This window comes from Dreissena polymorpha, chromosome 3 (assembly GCF_020536995.1).
Source record: "Dreissena polymorpha isolate Duluth1 chromosome 3, UMN_Dpol_1.0, whole genome shotgun sequence".
Classification (NCBI taxonomy): domain Eukaryota; kingdom Metazoa; phylum Mollusca; class Bivalvia; order Myida; family Dreissenidae; genus Dreissena; species Dreissena polymorpha.
The window spans coordinates 91,841,628-91,865,150 of record NC_068357.1 but is presented as its reverse complement, the minus strand read 5'-3'; the positions used below and the strand labels follow the sequence as shown (position 1 = coordinate 91,865,150).

At 36.2% G+C, this 23,523-nt stretch overlaps 1 protein-coding gene across 1 annotated transcript; it reads right to left on the bottom strand.

The window, feature by feature from the left end:
* Positions 1 to 793: 793 nt before the first annotated feature.
* LOC127875296 (bone morphogenetic protein 2-like) lies at positions 794 to 21,649 on the bottom strand. The gene is made up of 3 exons (XM_052420267.1): positions 20,904 to 21,649; positions 3,269 to 3,634; positions 794 to 2,522 (listed from the first exon to the last, which is right to left on the bottom strand). Exons 2-3 carry the CDS (start codon positions 3,621 to 3,623, stop codon positions 1,438 to 1,440), a joined length of 1,440 nt encoding a protein of 479 aa, XP_052276227.1. The 5' UTR covers positions 3,624 to 3,634; positions 20,904 to 21,649; the 3' UTR covers positions 794 to 1,437.
* Between the last annotated feature and the right edge of the window lie 1,874 nt (positions 21,650 to 23,523).

Genomic DNA, 23,523 nt, shown 5'->3' with positions numbered 1-23,523 from the left:
ATTTATCTTGAATTGCTTACTGAATAGACGATTCTCATGTAAACTATTGCATTATTTCTCTCGCAACTATTATAACATGTATATATAAACGACGTATGTATTGTTGTTTGATGTTTACCTTCTGTTGAAAGCTTTAAGTGACATTATGCGCATCTAACAGTATGTGCTATGTTTATAGGTGTCTATCGTAACCGTTGTTCATTTTTGGTGTTTTAACTTCAAACATACTTATATTTGTTAATGGAGCATCAACATACTAAAAAAATATACCGGAAAAAGAAAAAAATGCATTTGAATATCAACCGTACTTTTGTTTGACGACTGATCATGCATGTACACTGTGAATCTATATTTAGTTTTAATGCAGATTCGTTCATACGACACAAAGACACAATTTTGTTTTACGGATCATTTTAATTTCCTGCAACGATATCTATTCATAAGACACACAAACACTAACTCCGATCCTAATAAAAAGACAGTTCCGCTCGGCTTAGAGGACTGGGACAGTCATGTAAAATATCGAATATAATATATATATTTTATAAACAACTGGTAGCAAGATGAGTTGCAGATAATTGGTCAGTTACCACATTTTAATTAACTCTTTTGACCTGTTAATTCTTTTCAGCTCAATTCAACAGCAAAAATGCGCATAATATCACTTTAACTATACATTTCGTCCAATTTTGCAGGTCTTTCTGTTTCTAAATTAACAATTCTCATTTCGTATTTGAAGCATATGCACCCATGCGCACAAAATGAAAAACGCCATAAAAGCGAAGGCAGACAATTTTAAATTTCATTTCTCATTTATTTTTTGCTCATTTCTTCGGAAGAATTTCTACATATAATAATCAGAAACAAAAATAATCTGCAACAAAACCATTTTCACTATTCAATAGAATAACAACTATACAATAATAACATATCGTAATTATAAATAAACATTTTGTCGTTAAAATAAATATATACATTATTATTATATACATATACGAGTACATGTTGCGTGAAGCGTGTTATTTCACATTAACAACGGAGCACTGGTACGCGAACTGATGTCACGCGTTCATATCTACCGGCAGGCCCCGCCACCTTCATGTTTCCTACTGAGCACTAAGACTAATAACATCACTCCCTAAATCCTGCTGCTATCTGATATCATTACATATATTCGGTAGCTCGATCGAACACATTTCGCAAATTACTAGTATAAAAAAAACTAGTATAAACTAGCATTGTACGTCTCTATAACGTTCAACAAATAGAAAAACAGCGTAAATATAGCACAATTTTACTCGTTAACGTTAACGCAACATGACGAAACGTAACGAAAGGAAGACGTCGGTACAACGTCGACCTTGACCCGTTCTTGTAAACACTAGACGGGGAACACACTTGGTTCCCTTGGAGACAGATTCCCACGCCGTCACCCCCTCACCGACACCCGCAGCCCTCCACCACCATATCGGCGTACTGTTTAAGTATCACTTTACCAAACTCGTCCAGATATAACATAGAAATCGCACTGAGCGTGGTGGGAACGCAGCAAGCGCTCGGTGCCGCTCTAGAGTCCACCGAGTTCACTAACGTTTGCACTATAGCGTGATTCGTGGCGTTTAAACTGTCACTGAGCGGCACCGGGCAGCCGCCGTCACAATAGTAAGCGTCATACCCAAGCGGCGCTACTATCCAGTCGTTCCAGCCGACGTCACTAAAATCTACGTGTAAATCCTTTCTTTGGCACAAGTTTTTGTGTCCCTGCACTTCCTTTCCGTCGGGATTCTTCTTATTATTTTTCTTATTCTTGTTCTTCTCCTCTTTGGCTTTTCGCTTTCGTTCTCTGCGCTCCTGCTCCCGCTGTTCCTTCTTTCGGCGCCTGCGCTCCTTTTTACGCTGTTTTCTACATTCAGTGCCTTCGGCGCCCTTTGGGCACTTTTTTCGCTTCACTTTATTTGGTTGCGTTGTTGTCTCGTTATTGTCAGTTTTCTTAATATCACTACTTCCTGTGCTTGTTCCCGCCTCAGTCGCTCGCTTCGGCCGGGACACAGACGCCTTCCCATCGTCCGTATAAGTCACTAGCAATGGTCTTTGTAAATTCCACTCATTGTCACTAGACTCTGCTGATCGACGCAACCGCACGTGTTTAGTTGGAGAATTTGAATCGCTAAAAGGAACGAGGCGAATTTCCAAGCCATAATTTGTCCGTGGCTTATTTTTCCACTTTAAAACTGCGGGTAAAACGTCGACCGTTATCCAAGTCGAATTAGTCACTTCTATATTTTGAACATCTATCAATCGACTGATGGGCGCGACCACGCCCGATGATACTGGCCTCATGATTTCGAACAACTGAACTTTGTGTTTTAATACTTTATCACTGTTTGGTTCGTGTGTGTTGTTTCGTTGTACGAAGATCCTCAACTCTGCGTCTGCAAGCGTCTCAGAATCCGGGATCGCGGACACGTTGAACCAAATGCGCGCGCATGTATCCTCATGGCAACCTTTGTTGTGAAGCGTGTCTGACAAAAAGCAAAAAATATATATTTAAAATCAGAATCAAATATTTGCGAGTGGCTTAGCGTTTTGTCAAATATGTACATATTTAAAAACAAAAATGTAAATATCTGGGAAGACTGAATTTTATTCTCGTCTTTCAAAGTGAAGATAATAATAAAGACAAATAAAGCGTTAAATTAAGGCATTAACTATACATAAGTGACGACCTAGTTTAAAGTGTCACTTTTTTTCTTATCCGGATGCGGCGTTGATATGTTCCAGTGTCTCTATTTAAGGAAACTAACAACGTTTCAATGATGTTGTAGGACGTGTCAGCGAAGCGGTGACACAGTGGTAAACGTGGATATAGCATCTATGGCTAATTAATCACTTTCATTTCGAAATCAGGATTATAGTGCTTTCCGGGCTTTAAATTTTGATACGCTGCATCATCATTGAGAACCGAGACGATTTATTACAAGGAAGAACTATAAAATACAAATCGCAACGCACTCTCGTCAACTTTCTCAATCTTAAAAAAATGTAGACTTGAGTGTATTTTTTCGACACTCTGAAAAACGTATTCAATACCTAACTATATGGTTGTTAACACAATATTCAATTACTAACTGCGTCAAATCAGTCAATCTGGTAAAGTATTTTTACTTCACGAGAACAAACATTTCATCATATTCCATTCTACATATTTTTGTCATAGAAGGTCTATCCGTAAAAGCTATTCCAACACGGAGAATAGTGGAATAATTACCTTCATGGAAGAAGCTGCGCACAGTGTTTGATTGCACGGCGCCCTGACGCCTCGAGAAGATGGAGGGGATGTCCGTCTCCACATCCCCGCTCTCCTGCCGATAGAGGTCGATCATGTACTGGGGAATTACGATCTCCCCTCGGTTGTGGCGCGGTCGGCGGGAGAAACCGAACATCGTCAGAAGGCTCGACTCCAGCGCCTCGACGGCGCGTCTCTTCTGCTGCTCCGTGAGGGCGGGCGGTGGGGCCGACGACGACGAGCGGCCGCCGGCGAACTGGCCGCTAGTAGACGGTATCTGGCTCTCCAGCACAAGCACGCAGAGTACTAATAGGCAACAGCTGTATCTCGGGTTCATTGTGAAAATGCCTGGAAATACACAAATACGATCATGTGATATATATTAAAGTTATACACTAATAAAAAAAAGCTTAGCGTAAAGAGTTACATGTTTTGATAATAGTAGAACCATTTCATTTATGAAAACGCATTAATTTTCGCCAAAAAGTGCACATATAAAATGTCTGTTTATTAGTTCGGACCGAATTTAGCGCACAATTTTCTTGGCTTCTAAGTACCTTTTCAGCGCTTTGTGTTTCTGTTGTAAATCAGTATCGACAAGACGTAAGAGCTGAATGAAGCATTACAAAGGTATTTCTATAATAAGCCATTACTAACTCGATCAAACAATGAGCGATGTACTGATTACCGAGCAACCATCCATCAAACCACGTGCAACAGCCGCCCGCTCAATTTTATAATAAACTCCACCCCAAAATTAAAACTGTATCCCACCCATCGTTTTTCCTGCCGACGCACCGAACTTCAACGTAGAGCCGCGGTAAGCACGCAATCTTTTGTTGACCACTAGACCCGTTAACGGTAAACCCTTTGTTTGTAGTGGTTACAATGTTTGAAGAGATAGGTATTATATGGACCGAGTTAATCAGATTTGATAAATATATTCACCCTAAATACGCTTTTGAACCCTATCCCCATATCAGAACAAAACGGAATCGGACAATAAAATTGAGGGCTCAATAAAAATGCCCATATGTTCCCGCATCATTCTCATTATTGTCATCATTAGCGCAACTATACATTGCTCACGCTAATCATTAAATAGATCTTTACCTTACAATAGCCCAAAGGCAAAACACATATTTCACAATTTACTTTCAAATGGTTGTGTGATGCACGCAGGTGTTAATTTGCGGAGTATTACTAACAGATTTAAGAAAACAACAGGTGTGCTTGATTGTCATAGCTAATATTAAGCGTATACTCATACTCAAAGTTTAACACAATTTAAATACCACATTTTTTTTATTTCGATATCCTACACAATATCATTGTTTTTAGAGAATGTGTGAAACATAAGCTCGTACATAAATAATGATCACATATCACATATAAGTAAAATATTATAATTGTTGTTATTTTGATTATTATTATTATTATTTACCTATGATTTTCAAGACATATAAATCCTCAATGATGTATGATCAAATAGCCCGTATGTATTTTTCTTTTCTTACAAAACAGATACTTCTTCGATTTCCGCAAATAGTTTTTAACTGTAAAAATTGGTCGAGCAACAGGTTTTATAACCCGCTGCCAAAAAGTTAGAATCGTGGCACACTTTCTCAACGTGTCAAAGTTTGAGCAAACCCAATATAACGACCTTCCATAAACATCTTAAAGATGTCGTCAATTGAGTAATTAGACACTTCGCAACTCAATTAATCTAATTAAGGATCGATGATCAGGCAATTTTCAATTAATGCAATTAATGATTTGCCACTGTCAGGGGAAATAGTAAAAGTGATTACGATCATGTTAAAATGGCAAAATATTTCAGCGAAGTGTATCAAAACCTGTTGACCTTAAAATTCACACTTAAACGAATTTATAAATATTTGTTTATTAAATTAAAATACCAAACTTTTGTTGACTTTGGTGGAACGTTGTGTACATGTTTAACGTAGGATATAATCTATGGCTCATCTTCCAGATATGTACAGAAAATAGGGAAATGAAAATAATCGTTCAAAATTGTATTGTTTGAATATAAGCATTTAAACAAGCACACGTACTTCGATGGTTACACTGGTAAGCCATCTTATCAACTCACATCTGCCTGTCCACTATTTTAGGTTGTTAGATCATTAGATACACTTCAAAGGCATGTACACAAAAATGAATATGGTCAAGTTTTAGCACAAAGTCATTCAATTGATAAAATTGTAGAAGAAAAAACTAGCCTTGGGTACTCGCGAATGGAAACAAAATATTTATTATTCTCAAATTATTTAACTAAAATTAATTGTATAAACTAGCATAAAGCACACAGATACTTCTGCCGTTTTGAGGTGTGGGAGACGACTAGATCATGTTTTTCTAGAGTTCATGCGTTGACATTATCGTTGGCGTACAGACAGGCGGACTGGCGGCCAAAGTCAGCGGCGATTAATCACGCTATCTGCATAATCTTATTACCGGGGTAATCCAGCCTGTTAATCCCATTATTAAAAAATCAATCTCAAAATCGCATACCTATCTACAGGCTAGTTGTCGCTTCATTATGCTTCCAATCGTGGGCATATCATTGCTAATCAAAACATTATGACTTCATACGGCAATGGAATCTATATCGTTCTAGGATATGCGCCGATCTTGTGCGTGCAATTGCTGACCCGTGATTGTTTTTGCTGTTTTAAATTATTAAAGACTTAATTAAAACGCAATTGAACAAAAATAATAAGATGATACGCGTGGACTCTAGTGAAATGTTAGGCCGGAATTCAGTACATTTACAAACAATATATAAACGCAACCTCGAATTATTGTTTAATTCTGTAATAGATTATTTCCCGAAGTATAACTAGTTCTTTGAAAAAAAAATATAGCACTTAAATCGTTGTTACGTAAAGCCTTCAAACGTCATTATCAATTTATTATACCTTCTTTTTCCTGGACCTAAATTCATTAACAAGTATAAACCCTTTGGGATTTTCCCGCGCATTCCACAAGTATGTTTGTACATATTTATAGGCGCAGTTACGAAGCTGAATGAAGACTTGGACAGTGCTTCCAAACAACATCCCCAAATCAACTTCACGCTCATGCCAGGATACCCCAAAATAGTTGGATGTTTATTAAATAATACATCCCTGGCAATGTGGACCGTATCGCCACGGCGTTACAATAGATCGCTATAGCAACTGCTGACGACATTAACATTGTTTTAGAAATACAGTTGTATTTGCGCGTTGTTCGCTAACCAACGTGCTGTGGTTTGGATTAAACGTCAATTAGAAACAAGCCTGTTCGATTTCTTTATAGAACCCTTGTTTATGTCATAAACCATAAGCGATTCCTCCACCTCCCGTTTCAACGCGTACTTCACATTTTACAAATACCGCAGAGTAATGAGGGTTTTCATACAGACAATACACTGCTTTCTGAATGAGCTGTAGTAGGGCAAAATAACGTGCAATTTTTTTTTCTCCCCACAAGCATGAATGAAATGAAAATGCCAAAATTTAGAATCTCTCTCAAAAGAAAATACTTATGTTTTAGACTACATGCAATAGACATTACTAGTTTTAAAAAAATCCGGTCACTATCCATTTCGGTTTTATTCGCATTGCGCTCAACACCCATCATACTTTGAACAAGTTAAATTGTTTGTTTAAAACTAAACGCTTAAACTTAAATCACTTAACACGATTACTATATTATACACTTTTTTATTTAACTTTTAAATTCCCCAATAAGACACACTACGCACAATACTTACGGTTTTCACTGGCTATTAATCCAATTAACAAGCTTGACAAAGTTATAATCCGCAAGTGAATGTTTTTAATGTGATCCATCTTTTGATTTATATATATTCCCAATTATTGAGCGTATTGTTTGAATTCCAGAAGTCAATATGGTCAATCATGGTTCAAAATGAGGAAGAAGCGAAGATTAAAGGATTGCTAGATTACGTGATATAAACTAATCGATCAGAACACAAGGGGCGAAACAGGTTTTACCGCATATGTTACAATAGCCCAAGCCTAAAAATCTGGTACCAAATTTGATTGCAATTAGTAAAAGGTGCGAATCACACTTGTTGAAGACTACCAATTCTTTAATTTTTAGAAGAATGTAAGTGTTAACAAACTGAAAATAATTAGTGATAGAAGTGTCACATACCTTTCACTTTTGTTAATCTAGTGTAAAAATGCAATAAAAATAGTATAGTTTGTTGTTTTTATTTTAATTCTCTAATAAAAATGTTGTTGTTTTTTAAATGAGCACCTGCTTTTATTTCTTAACTTAAATTTATATGTAACACTTTTTTTCTAAAGAAGAATATAAAAATTCTGACACAGAGATTGCTTTATACTGATTTTACGATGGAATTAAAGCACAATTGTTGACTATTTAAAGTTGCAACGTTTCTCTATTATACGATATCAGTCTTCCTGCACATAAGCGTACTCCATCAAGAGATTTTTCACTAAAAATTATTTCCATTTCACTGATTGTGTGTGCATCAAAGGGGTACTTTGTAGCGCCAAATTGAAGATCAGTAGATAAATTTCAATCTCTGATATTTTGCGATAAAAGGATAAGTTTGTATTCTTAACAATAAGAAACAACTTCTCTGGTAATGTAATCAGTGACATGGGGTGGGGGTTGTAATTCTGCCAATCGTCTAGATCTCGTGTGGCAGTTGTCATTAAAGTGACTGGACATTATCTGGTAACCATACTTACCAATGCCAACAATAAATTCTACTCGAGCTGTACTAGAAATGACCGGTAAACATATACATTTCATGCATGTAAGCAATTTTGTTTTTCATTTTACGTATATGTATATTTAACTAGATCTAAAATATATTAACGAGGGTTTGGTCATATTTACGAATATAGCATGTATGTTATTGGTGTTCAAAAACGTTAATAAATAGTTATTATATTATATTTCACTTCAAGCAAACAGAGTGAGTGCTATACATTTTATCATTTTCGGTCTTAGTTGACAGTTAGTCAGTGTATCGTTATATTGGAATATACACGTTTCTTTACTGAAATAATGAAATGAAATAATAAAATAATGATTTTACCGAAATTCGAAAAAAATGCTGAGTAATAATTGCCGCTCAGAAATCAATAAATTGTCATTTTGGGGAAGTGACACAACACATTCGAATGAGTAAATAAATGATCGTTGATTGAACAAGTTTACTCATTAAAGTGACTTTAATCGAAGATCAATTAAAATCGACCTATCCTTGTCAAACATCAGTGTTATTCACGCTTTTTTCTTTAATGACACACATTCACATTTTAACAAGGAATATGAAACATTAGTAATTCTACCAATCGTTTTAAAGGGATCTTTTCACGTTTTGGTAATTTGACACATTGAAAAAAGTTGTTTTAGATTCGCAAATTTTTGTTTTAGTTATGATATTTGTGAGGAAACAGTAATACTGAACATTTACCATGGTCTAATATAGCCAATATATGCATCTTTTGACGATTTAAACATCTGAAAATTATAAAGCGTTGCAACGCGAAACGATTAAATAATTTGGAGAGTTCTGTTGTTGTCGTTTAAAGTGATATTATGGGCATCTAACAGTTAATAGGTGTCTATCGCAACCGTTGTTTTTTTGTGTTTTCACTTAATATACACTTATATTTGTTAATGCAGCATCAACATACTAAAACAATATCCCGGAAAGAGAATAATAATGCATTTGAATATCAACGTACTTCCGTTTGACAACTGATCACGCATCTACAATGTTAACCTAAATTTAGTTTTAGTGCAGATTCGTTTATACGACACAAAGACACCATTTTGTTTATGGATCATTTCGGCTTACAGGACTGGGTGGGTCACGTAAAATATATAATAAAATATTTATTTTTATAAACAACTGGTAGAAAGATGAGTTGCAGATAATTGGTCAGAACCACATTTTAACTTACTCTTTTCACCTGTTAATTCTTTTCAGCTCAATTTAACAGTGAAAAATGCCCATAATATCACTTTAATTTTGCGAAACTACAAAGATTGCTTATATAAACTATAAAATACATCTTATATAAATACTTGGCAGGATGGCCGAGCGGTCTAATTGGTTTTTACTTCAGGACTCCGGGGGTCACTGGTTCGAGCCCTGCTGCGGGCTACTATTTTCCTTTTTTAAATTTTATTCTTGATGTTTTACTAGAGCTTTTTAGATTAAATGTTTACATTTATCAATATAAAGCATTTAATGACAAACTTCAAAACATGCCAAAATCTGTGAAAAGGCCCCTTTAACGTCATAACTGTTATATTGAAAAAAAAACTAGACCTGTATTTAAACGAATAATGTTGAATTAAAAACAATAAACATATTTGTAATGTAGCATTTTTTATAAAGCTGATAAAGTTAAACAAACTCACACGAGTTACTTGTAAAATATTAACTAGCTTTAACAAAATATAACGTTTGCTATAACTTGCTTTAAAATAAGAAAATGTATAATACTTGTTTTTACTTGTATACAGTTATATTATAAATGGTAAGAGGTTAAAGATGCCTGTGAAATAGGGTTTTGACCAACTTCATGCCATCCGTAGATATTGTTATTCATAGTATAATTGGCCATTGTAGTATGTTTTTGTCTACTTTCTTTGAACTGAAAACGCAGCAAAGGGCAATAACGACAAAAGCTGTATCGCGGGTATTTTATTCCCTTACTGTTCACACAATCATCTTTTCTGCTTTGCCAATATATTAATGTTCGTCTAATGTACTAAGAATGTAAACATGAATATTGAGTCTCTCATATTTCTTTTAGAAAGTTTTTCATGATTGTTTTATTGAATGTATATGTAAATATTATGTATCATGAACAGTGAGACTGAAATAAACTATTAAACTAAACTATAAACAATAAGGTATCAATTAAAGGATTGATATACGATGACATTGTGCAACCAATATTTATTTATCATATATTGACGCTATGCATTGTGTTTTGTTGTTTTTTTTAAACGCTCTGGTTTCATCAAACGTCGTGCGATTGTGCAACATAAGTACGGTATATATTATACATGTATATTTGTACGATTTTTGTCGAATAGACGATGGCTTTAAGAAAAATATCGACGGCATTTCCTCCGTAAATCTTCACACGTATTATATACCCTATTTTCCGGTAGATTTTTATCCAGATACGACGTTTTATTGATGAAATTATGAAAAAATATGCACACGATCACAGTATTTTTTATGACCGTGTCTCAAGTGGGATTCGAACTCTCGTCTACAAAAATCATCTTAAATTAGTGATTTACTCATCTCCAGTCTCGTTATCGATAGTGCTCATGCATATAGAGGTTATTTATGTTCATTTCATTCGTAACGATTTTACTAATAACACTGATTTTAACGCGCCCGCTTAAATTGTCCCCGGTGAAAACTTTTTATATAAAATGAATGTTTTGTTGAGCTTTATACAAAACAATACTTATGTGTTAAGAAACCCCATAATACATACTTTTGAAATATGATATTTTTAACAATACTATTCATTATAAACCGTTGAAATGCCGCTTCAGTAGATCTGAATAAAATGTGTGATAGGTTGTGTTGAGTGATGAAACTGTAATATATTTAACCCATTTATGCCTAGTGGACTCTCCCATCCTTCTAAATTGGATCAATTTATTTCCAAAATTAGGGATGTCCAGTATATTTATTTCTATATTTAGATATTGCTTACAGAAATTCCTTTAAGCAAACAGCAAAGACCCTGATGAGACGCCGCATCATGCGGCGTCTCATCTGGGTCTAGGCTGTTTGCCAAGGCCATTTTTCTAGACGCTAGGCATAAGTGGGTTAAGGCGTGTTAAAGAATAAAAGTCGGTGCATCGATCATCATATGAAATATGCTATATATCTTGTTTTAAAGAATAATCTTGGCAGTGTTTTTAATTGTTCACAAAGTATGAATAAGACCCTAATGACAGTGTTAACAGTTTTTCAGCGAACAATATATTTTAAGGAAAAAACGGACATCCTTGCCTAGCTTTTTTTATTTTCATTTTGAATCGCCAACTTTGACGACTACATGTATCTTCGGAAATATTAATCGACGCGCAGAAACGAAAATTTCTCCCTCATTCATCGGCAGCAATCGGATAACCAGCGAAATCTATCCTATGCTAATAGAATCATGCACATTATGAGTTTTATTTACTAAAACTGTAAGTTGCAATAGTGATAAAAAACAAGGTGAACAAAATGCTAACGAGAAAATCGGATACTATCTCGCTTCATTGCTTATCAGCTTAATAGGATTTGGGGTCGTTAATTCTCCTTATTGTGGAATGAAACTGAAACCACAAACTTTATGAGCAATAAAAGCCATAATCTGCGGATAAATGCAACTAAAATTGTCAAACAGTGTCATCTGAACGAACCACGCATTTATACCTTTTGCTCAGTATGTATTATACTAGTTAAAATATCACTGCCTGTCGTTAAAATAACATGTTTAGAGTATCATGGCTAGTTTATAGACCATATAATTCGCTTGAATTGTCTTATAAACATATATAACTTACTCATTACACGTCGGGTAATTAATAGGTGCATTTTTACAGGGAACAACGTGTCATTTTGTTAGCATGTTCTTGATGCTGTAAATGCGCGAACTCTTGACAATGCCACTTCACTGCACATTTAATGAACCTTCGCTTTAAATGCTTAAGCAGCTTTGGTGTAATTTAAGCAATGAAATAGAGTTGCTAACGTTTCCCCTTCATCAACATTTTAGTCAACTTTGTGTCGAAGGACGTTCGGACGTTTTCCCGAATCTCGATGGCAAGTTTGTCGAAGCTTCACTGTTACGTTGTGCAACGTTTACGGTCCCTAATCGCATCGCAAATCCTCCAAATTGAAAATTGACGGAGTTTATGAACTCCATCCCATAAAGGACGCGATTTATCCTAAGTACATAAATATTCTCGGGTTTACTGTTTGTAAGTTATGCTCTTTTGTATGGGGAGTAATAGGTTCAGAATGACAGTGGAACAATAACTCGCGATAACGAGGCTAGCGACGAAGGACGTGGTTGTCAGGTACTTAACTCTGTCCACAGTTTATCCCCTAGCCTGGATAAAACTCCGGTGTTAATATCTCGACGGAAAATTAATGGAAGCTAACAACTACAGACGTTTAAATTTAACTTACGTTCGCTGAAGAGTTGATAACGCGCCCGCTCATTAAGGCTTTCGGAATAGGGTTATGCTAACATTAGCCGAAATACCTGACTTAATCCAGATAAGAAAGTCGTTAGATTCGCTTTCTGTAATGTCTAATATAGAGGTTTAGTAATAAAGTGAAACATTGACTGTTTACAATCTTCTAAACGTTTGCAAATAGGGGTAACTTGAGTGATTGTGTTGGAATCGCTCTTGCTCTTCAAAACTTCAAAAAAATATTTCACTCTCATACGAAAGCACAAAGGCTTTTTGTAATTATCATTAATACACAGCGATTAACATATGGACAAACCCTCAATCGCTTGAAAGAATGCGTCGCAGTGTATGAGATTGAAAGGGATAATTTAATGACAAATCCAGATACGGATCTCGTTTTTAAAAGGCCCGGTTGAAATAGAAAATGACAAACACACATTTTCGCCGCATATTTCACATAGCTTGGGCTTAGATATGACAAATAATAATAATTAAGATAACTGAGTACAGAGTTCCGATAGGCGACGATCAACGCGGCGTGATTAGCAGGTTTGGGAGTCGTCGAACAATACGACCGGAGTTCAAATGAAATCCACGTTGTAACCGGACCCGGCCACTATCATGTTACGGCCAACTTGAAGGTATTGGTAAGCCTGGTAAAATTGCTACTGGGTCTCTTTAACAAAGTTGCGTGTTATTTAATTTGCAGTGATAAATCGCTTTTGTTAAGTCTACCTTTTGCCTGTTTCGTGTTATGGGAAATTATACACGATCGGTATAACATAAAACATTACGGCGTTTAGTGTGAAATATTGCCATTCTTTCTCGTGATAAACTGTATAAATATTAGTGACGCATCAAAAATGCGTCGTTCAATACGGTTAACATTTAAGTGCTGAAAAACTGGTTACAATATTAGTGATAGACAAAAATAGTTTGTCAATTATCGGTTGTGTACAGCAAATTTGCTGCGAAAAACAAAATAATGAGAAAACTGATGATGTGTCCCATACAACAAGTCCAATTATAAGCGGCAACCATTTAAAGGCATACAAGTAATCTATTATTAATATAGTATCGTATTTGTGACAAATGATCATTTTAGACATTTCAAACGAGAGTATAATATTTATATTCCCAAGTTTGGAAATTAGTTTGTCCAATTCATAACTGTTTATCAATTTATAATCACAATAATTAATGTAAGAATCTTGTCGTCCGCACAGGCTAATCAGGGTCGACATTTTCCTCCTGTGGATTTTTGTGCAAAGAAGAGACTTTCTGTAAACGAAAAAAACATAAAAGCGGAAAGTGTCGTCCCTGATAAGCCTGTGCGGACTGCGGAGCGTTGATAAATAAAACGAATGGTTTCAAAACTTTAACAGAACTACCACTTACAAAAAATACAGGAATCGTTTATTTAAGCGATTACTATTCAACAAGGTATATCTAATAATAAAAATCTTATCTGAACTTGACACATTTGTATACGTTTATACATGGTGCAGCATCAAACGGTGTATGTGTGGAGGAGTAGGTATTACCAAATGTTTTCAGTGACTAGAGGTATACTGATTTTTAGGCACACTTTGTCTTTTAGTTTTGGAAAACATAAGTTCAAACGTATTATTTTTTATTAAACGCAGATTTAATCAGATATTTTTATACCATATACTATTATACTCTGTTATACTTTAAACAGCACAAAATGACAAGCGCAACGCTTTTTTTTCCATTAAAAAGTTATAAATTGAGAACGTTTTTATAATTTTGCTGTTTACTTGTTTGGCTGTGCTCAGGCCAACAATTCCAAGCATTTTAATTTCCAAAGCCCGCTGATATGGTAAAACGTTCCACGGCATCTCTCGCGCAATTTTCCGTCCAGTGCAAGCACCTGGTGTGCTTCTAAATCTGGCCGACACATTGAAACAAAAGCTTTTCTGCGTTTTCGAACTAATCAATGATCGAGAAGAGTCTCGCGCCTGTAACAATCGCAATTAGACGTAATACGTTATCCACCACCATTGACAGAAGGCATTAGCGAAATGCCTGCAAGCCTCTATTTAATAAAGAGCGAACGACAAGGGGGATAAATCCCTGTCATTCCGAACAAGATAAAGATCGGAGACTTGGAACAGGTGCGTAAATGCGCGTGCCAGACTTAAGGCTGACAACTGACTTTGAAATGCATACCGGAGATTAAAGACCGCTTGACACTAGCCGTGAGTCTCGGAATGCTGCATTTTAGCCTCTGATGTTGTAGGGTGAAGATTTATGTAATTTCTTCGAATTTTATAATAACGCAAACTTAATTGTAGGTGTAATATAGTTCTGAAACAAATCATTGAAACGGCACATGCATTTTCCTCAATTTAAAAATGTGTGCATAGTAAAGGACTAGTGAACGACGTGCTGAGCGCGTTAGAAGGTTCTCAGAACGTACTGCGGTATGCGGAAATACTCTGGATTGTTTCACCAAAACGTTATAAGTGTTACCTTATATATCATGCGATTAGTCGTTAAATATATGAAGCCATCTAAGTAAAACTGAATCAAAGGACATCTGTCACACCTATTTGTTATGTCCAAACGTTTACATGCACGTGTGTTGTTCTGGACTATAAACGAAGCTGTCAAACGCGCATACAAGCATAGTGGCGTTCCAACGCACCAGCTCGTAGATATATATCAGCGACGTTGCCGTTAGGTGCCGTATAATTACATTCATAATTGAAACATAAATACCGAAAGGCATTTTTGTTGTCGCTGGTGCGCAGGTGGTTTACATTGAAAATGAAATATGGTTGAAGACGTTTTACATTTACAAGTAAAGTGTAATAAAAATGTCTTGTTAAATAGCTGCGTACAACTGGATTCTCTGACACCACAACGCGAAACTCGCATATTACAGCTGGTAAATTCGGCAAATTTTGAACACATAGGGGGTATCGCGAATAAAAATTAGTGAATAATGTCCGAAACAGCGCTCAGGTGTGTGAGCAGATGTCTGTATCTAGCTCGATTTGATGACGAACATTTTGCGACACAAGATTTAAGGATCGACGATATTATTATCTGGCATATATAGACTTCCACTGACCAACTCCCTAAATGGTGGGCCCGATTATGAACTCAGTTCCGTAAAATCACATTGAACACGTGCATAGAAATGTTGTGCATGCGATGAGTTACGCAACAATTAAGTTACGTAAATTAATAAACACGTAAGTTTATGTCACAATTGTCACATATTAATTATATAATACAGATTGTCGACATCTATGATTGTTACTGTTTAGCAGGAAAATGAACTCTACAAAACAAAAACACGTCTCAGCGTTTTGAACGATATGCATACATACTTGACTAAAGTTTGCATTGTCAACAAAACAAAAAAGATGAGAGAGAGTGCTAATAATGTCAATGTGGCGATTGTCAGAAAATACTTCCAACAGATGTCGACTTGGTGGTCGAATACGCGCACCGGAACCAGAAGTTTTCAATGCGTTAAATGGGCCCTTATAGCATATTATGACATTGATCGTACGATAGAAGTTTTCTGATTTTCCTTTTCAGAACTTAAATGAAATAATACAACTGCGGTTGTTGATGCATAGAAACCACATTGCTCTTGCGCTACTAATTAACGCGCTTGTTCGAACTGCACATCTATCGGGGGTTGACGTGATCAAAGATATCCAACCATCTAGATATCTAGCCATAACGAAATTACCCCCTGGCGTACGCCCTGCGAAATCTCTAGTCATCGCATTCTGTTGAGCAACCGACGACAAAATACACCAATTAATTACTCGGGCAGAACGTATTTAGGCAAATAGGTTATTTTTAAAACAAGGGGCTTGACTTTTAATTTGTTATTAATGTTCAATAAATTGAAAGTTTGTGTTGCGGATTTCCTATTTTGGGTAGTACTCATATATTAATGTGATATTACATCGATAACATTTAAATCGATTTTTTGTCCATGGCTTTCATGTTGCGATTTCATTCTGACTGATTGTTTGAGCCTAACGATCTTGTATCACGGGTGTATATTGAGTACTTTTATACGAAACAAATCTAGATCACAAATACTACAAAGAATTCCCTTGCGTGCAAGTAACATTTCGAAAAATGTATCGCCTCGTCATAATGGACGTTTCTATTACAATTCCTTAATCGCTCGAGCAAATAGTAGAAGGACATCGATAGAACAACATAAAGGTTCGAAATTCCACGCGTTTTCCCCTTTGATAACCCATGCGCAAGCCTAAAGTACAGTGTAATAGTGTAACCCTAGACGAGTGCATGGCTCACGAAAGTGCCTCTGAGTCGCGAAGGGTCCTCATCAGACCCGGCTAAAATATCAGAAGTACCCGCAAACTGCACCTCAACTGTTGTTTACGGATGCCTCGAGTGGGTCTTTGCGTAGGATGTCATTATCGAATTACTCGAATGTCAATAAAACATCATTTATATTCTCTTTAATAGCAACGATCACACGAGATCGTTGCATGCATTGAGCAAACCTGTATCGAGTTTACTGCTATGCGTACTGACAGTTTTATTCGTGTAATCTGCCTTGTTCACAAAAGTTATCTCTTCATCACTTTCTTGTCGTGGCCATTGGCGAAGAATGGCCGTACGTCCTATCAGATTCTGAAAGTTTTGTCGTTGATAAAATGTTCGTTTCAGGTCTCCCGATCCCCCCTTAAATGCACTGATAATTAAATATACTTTAACCAAGTTCTTCTCTAATTGTTCTACCTCATGTTTGTAAACATTTTTTTTGTGAAAAAGGTATTTTCTTTCATAGCATCAAAATCGAAACTGTGTTTAAGGATATAAGATTTACATAGTTGAGTTTTTTAAATTGACAAAATATCTATATTTCTACAATACCTTGTTACTGATATATTTAAAAAAAAAAGTTGTCCCTGTCACATGAACCGAACATTTTACGTTTTTATAAATTTGTATTTGCCGTTTTGCTGATCATATCGATGTCGTTCTTAGATTACGTTCGTCATTCGTTGCCGAAGGGTTTTTGCTTTTTAAATCATCGGACTTTTATTACTAAAGATGACAGTGCATTTATTGACGTTGGACATGGGTTAACAAGCTTAAAACAAGGGGCGAAGATACCGTTTTATGATCAGTTATACATGTTTGCGTGAACATTGCACAGGATTGGTAAAACCATGAATCGCATGCTGTTGTCTGGAAGCTCTGCCTATCAATGTGCAAATTGCAATTGATTTACACTTATTTGCATTTTGTCTTTTGTATTTTATATGTTTCATCAAAACTCAGATTTTCAGCGTACAATCAAAAGTTAGGTTTGAAATAGTGAAGAAGTTCGGAAAATTTAGCGTCTTAAGAGGGATTCAAACTTACGATCGGTCAATCTCAAAAGACATGTATACATTAACGTCGCTTTAATTCAAAATAAACCCGACATCATTAAATTTTCTACAAGAAGACTTACAGTCCGCTTCGACTGTCATTGGGAAATCACTTCTTTAGATGAAATCTACACTCATAGAATTAGTAAATAAGTTAAACACCAAATATATACATATAACTTAATTTCTCGGAATGATACACATTCTTAGTATTGAATAACATCATTTAAAACGCAGATAAGCGGGAAGCAATATGTCACGTATGATGGCGTTTAATTTGTAAGTTTAAATAATATCCCCGTATTTATACATATTGTTCACAAAAGCTAGCGATTAATCACTTCCAACCTTAATTTTAGTTACCGTCTGATCTTGACGTTCAACTATCTTATCGTTGATACTGTTGTGTGTGTGGGTATGTGTGTGCGCGCTCTCGTAAACCCATTTATGCCTAGCGTCTAGAAAAAAGGCCTTGGCAAACAGCGTAGACCCAGATGGGACGCCGCATTATGCGGCGTCTCATCTGGGTCTACGCTGTTTGCTTATAGGAATTTCTGTAAGAAATATTCTAACTATAGAAATAAATATGCTAGACATCCATAATTTGGAAATAAATTGATCCAATTTAGAAGGATGGGAGAGTCCACTAGACATAAATGTTTAAATGCAAACGGTCTTCAACGTCGGTTTTCTAAAATTCAGTCCCTTGCCTCCGTGACCCCTGAGCCTTGTACGAAGCAAATCAAGGCGACAACCCGAGAATTGCTCTCCTTTCAAACATCGCACTTATAAAAAGACCAGTGTTCACTAGTTCGTCAAGCAACAGTTCATACCGATGCGACTTTTACACATTTAACCCCGAACCGCTTTGTAAAAAAGGAGAGAAAATAAATGACTTTGAAGAGTTTATAAATGCACGTGGTTAGCCCGAAGTTATTGTTAACACCTGGCCTAGTACGTATGCCTCTAAATGCTATGCGTCGCTAATGCTTCTGTTTTTATGTCTAAATTTCATTGTCAGCTGTTAACACAGGTGTCGCAAAACAGGGGCGGATTTCACGAAGATTTAAAGAAATAAAATTACATCGAACAAATATTCATTATTTGAAAGTCGATTATTTCGTGAAAGTCAGTTAATTAATTTTAAAAACAGTACAATACGATTAATATGTGCACTTTGTACAAGATTGAACCATCCTGGTTGCTGATCCAAATAAGTATGTAAACGTGGCATTATTTTTTATTAACGAGTTTCAGAGATTTTCAAAACACAAGACTTCTAGTACGCGATATTAGTATGGACGGTCCTTCAATTGAGTTGAGATTTATAACATATGGGTATTTTGCAGTACTTTTATTCCATGCTTTACTTTGTGTCCTATGTGTAAAAACAGAAAAGAAAGATTTAGATATTTGTGCTGATAACTAGCAATTTCCTGTAGATCGACACGTTTTCTCTTAGATGCATGTCTAGACGTATAGATTAACTCGTATACGCTCGTCGATGAATTTCGGAGAAGCTTTTACCCCTTGGATGATTGCTGTAAACATTTCAGGAAAACACAAAATAAAAACTCAAACTGGAAATGAACTAGACATTACCTAGATCTCTTACAGGGCTAATTTGAAACAAATATTTGCGTGCATCAAAGGTCTGACAATTTCCAGATATGCACCTCTTCATATCAATGACGAAAACCTCCGTCAAATCTGATGATATTTATATTAGTAAAAGCGTAATAAAAACACGTGTCAAGAGACGCTCATTGTGGATGGCAAATAAAGCACACAAACGAGCAAATAACCACCAGGTATTATAAATGATTCAGGCAAGTTAATAATCGCTTGCATTCGCGGTAAATAAGCTAGAAACACATTTTTTACTACGGAAAACCCAATAGTATACGTTGATAGCAATGTTGGGCAGATATTCTTTCTCCCTTCATTGAAAGACGGGCGAACAATTATTGTCAAAAACTATGCTCGAATCCCGCGACACTGACGTCTATAGACGATAACTCGCTCCGACTGCTGTGGTATTTACATTTACTACTGTTTTATGTGTGGTACGGGAAAAACGTATGGTTTCGTTATTTTCAAATCAAATTGCCCATTGCCTCGCGATTACCAAAACACGAGGGCAGCGAAATTATTACTTCTTATGCGCTTTGAAGTAATCGCGAACACAGATTTACGACTACTACACAAGTTAAAATTGTTAAACCATAGGACTTTCTTGGCTGTACTGCGTTGTAGGTAAATCATTAAATTGTGTAGTCTTTTTGGACAGTTTTAGCATCATAAGATGTATCGTCTTTGTCACTGAAAGGTTATTTTAAGTCCGATATATTCTATGATGCTACATATTTACCGCATTGAAGTCACCAAACCATTTAATCCCACATTAACTTCAATGTCTATTAATGATAGGCATGTGTCATAAATTATTCAGCACAACAACCTTAAATCTTGCAGCGCCGTGTGGCGTTTGTTTATTTATTTCGTACAAAAACTTTAAGCCACACTTTCTCAACCTAATTGTAATTGTGTTTATCATGCGCAAGGCAAAAAAATCATTAATTGAACATGATAGCATGACTAAATAGTAGTGATACTGATCAGGTTGATCGAACTTGACATTTACAGGTTTGAGAAATAAGTAACACCTGCACGTAGGCTATTGCATAAGAAGAGGAACACACTGAGTAGGACACACATATTTGAATACCGTATAGATGTATGTCGTATGTACACTTTATAATATTTGTCAGAAATCCTGTGCATTAATCGGCATATATGCATCGCCAGCAAAGACTACCGAAGCAAGACTGAAAACAAGAAAAACAACAACAACAATATAAATGATTACAACAACAACGTTGACAAAAAACGTCAATATGCATTCAAAATATACATTTTTAAATTTACTAAAGTAACATAAAGTATATAAAACGTGTACCTACAATGCTATCTGATATTGGTCCCGCTTACGACGGGTTGACTTCGGATAACCATGGCTCGAGTCTCTAACCCATGTGACAATAAATGTTCCAGCGGCCAGAAGTGGCAAAAAAGTCAGTCGTCCCGCTGGGATATAAATCCTTCCTTTTAACTATTAAACCCGCTAGTTGTGATCTTCGATTTCACTGACACTCATAAACATACAAGTCTTTTTTTTTTTGCTTACTTGCTATTATTTTCTAGTATCTCCCGATTGAAAATCATTACATTTCCTCTCACAACTATACGCACGAAACAAAAACACGACTTCAAATTTCAGCTCATTCCGTAATCCATTCAGCTTTGAAGCTTCACTATATCGATACTTGATTTACTTAGCGTATACCTGCGTGCCTGTTAAAATTGTAAACGAACAAATGTGTCAATGGATTTTAGATTTTGTTTAAGATCGTGAATACTTTTAAACCCTTCCACTCGCGACAATATTAGGTTTATATTATGACAAAATATACTAGATGCGCTATTAATATCCTCCTTGCTTAGTTGTATATTACCATGTGCTACAAATTGATCATATTTTGGAAGAATAATAAAACACTAAATCTGAAACATTTTCAATTAGACCTGGTTAAGGCAGAATGTATTTAATAGATTTCCCTCTTAACTGCCTGTAAGTCAAGACCAACGTGTCTAGTAAAAAGCTGCTCGTCGATTGGCTGGTTTGCTATTGCCCCGCCTACGACACGCCCAATAGAGCCGATATACACAGCGGTCTCACAGGTCTGTCATTACCTCGTCAATGAATGCTCTCTGTATATAAGACGACATTTAGGCTATTCAGTCAAGTTTATGATTAAACGGTTTTGTGCAATGAGTTTAAATCAGAACATGTGTGGGGTTTAATATTTTAAGTAGCTCGTGTCTTGCTGGTGTGTGTGCATACCGGTGTTTTACTAACTTAAATGAAATTGAACAGATCGACGCTTCGTTATTAATTTTAATGTTAATTAATTGCATCAACTTCCTCTTTGGAGTGATCACTAGTGTTATTTAAAATAAAGAATGTAATGTACATTTAATGTGCGGTGCTCTGCATGTATGTTACTTTCTTATCGGTGTACCCCATTCTCATCGTGTGCTCACCTTGGTCATCTTCTATGTCATCATCATCATCTTAATTATCATAATGATCAACAATATCATCGCAAAAAACAACATCATCATTCACTATCCTTCACACAAACTGGAGCGTATAATCACCATCGTGGTAATCACTATCGTTATACCTATTCTATGGCAACTTCCATGGCATGCATTTTTTTAAAACATAAAAACATAAGCGGCTATAATATCGCTACTACCAAGTCATACACTGAGAGATGACATACCGGTATATTAAATTTTATGAGCCCCGTTCTGTGAAAACTGGCCTAATGAATGGGCGTAAAGTGTCGTCTCAAATTAGACTGTGCAGTCCTCACAGGCTAATCAGGGACGACACTTTCCGCCAAAATTGGATTTTTGCTGAGAAGAGACTTCATTTTAACGAAAAAAATGTCATAAAAGTGGAAAGTGCCGCACAGTCCAGTCCGCACAGGCTCATCAGGGACGACACTTCACGCACATGCATTATGCCCAGTTTTCTCAGAACACGACTCATATGTATTAGCCCCCCCTTCTCCAGAGCGCTGCTTATATACATACTCAGCCATCGAGAACGCTTTGATTTCATACTAATGAAACCTATACCGATAATTAATGGCAACCACCATGCACTCGTGCACTAAGGCCGAACGCCGAGTGATTTCTCAACCAACAGGTGTGCCACAGAAGAGATGAGGGGAGGCGTGTGACGCATGTGCATTAACCCGTGACAGGGGTTCAAGAGACCCGCCACTCGAAGACCGCTGTAAAGCGTTCATCATCATTAATAACGTGTATTCTGAGGTGTAAAATATATCGTTTTCTTAAATAATCCTTTTGTAAGCCGGGGAGCTCATTTTCGGTTAAAATAAATACCTTACAGATTGTATTTGTTTTCACGAGATAACATGATAAATCGGTAAGCTATTAGCGGGGCATTTGCTGTTTTGTTCTTGATATCAAAGAATGTTTATGCGAGGTTAATGGCGTGTTTTTAGATTATTATACTTGAAGTTAGTGGGTTTTCTGTGTGACACACTGTCGGAAAGGTGCAGCTATATCCGTTTTTGGATTACGGGCGGCTTTTTGTTTTAATCGGAAACTTCATAGCTTAAAAAATGTTAAATCTAGTTTCGAAATTACCCGACAGAACTAGGTTTTTGCGTTCGTGTACACGATTACAATACAAGGTCTTTGCAATCACTGTGATACATGTTAAAATAGTAATAGTATTTGAGCCATGCTTTGTGAAAAAGGTGTTTAATGCATATGCGTAAAGTGTCGTCCCTGATTAGCCTGTGCAGTCCACACACGCTGATCACACGCCTAAACTAGATTTTTGCTATGAAGAGACTTTCTGTAAACGAAAATATCATTAACTGCGAAAAGTGTCTCTCTGATTACCCTGTGCGGACTGCACACGTTAATCTGAGACGACACTTTCCGCACATGCTTTAAATTCCTTTTTCACATAGCGCG

Bases quoted from the DNA above. Each gene is read 5' to 3' on its own strand.
- LOC127875296 (XM_052420267.1), bottom strand. From the start codon at position 3,623: ATGAACCCGAGATACAGCTGTTGCCTATTAGTACTCTGCGTGCTTGTG. The intron at 2,523-3,268 runs GTAATTATTCCA...GCTTTTTGTCAG, and splicing joins GCGCAGCTTCTTCCATGAAG to ACACGCTTCACAACAAAGGT.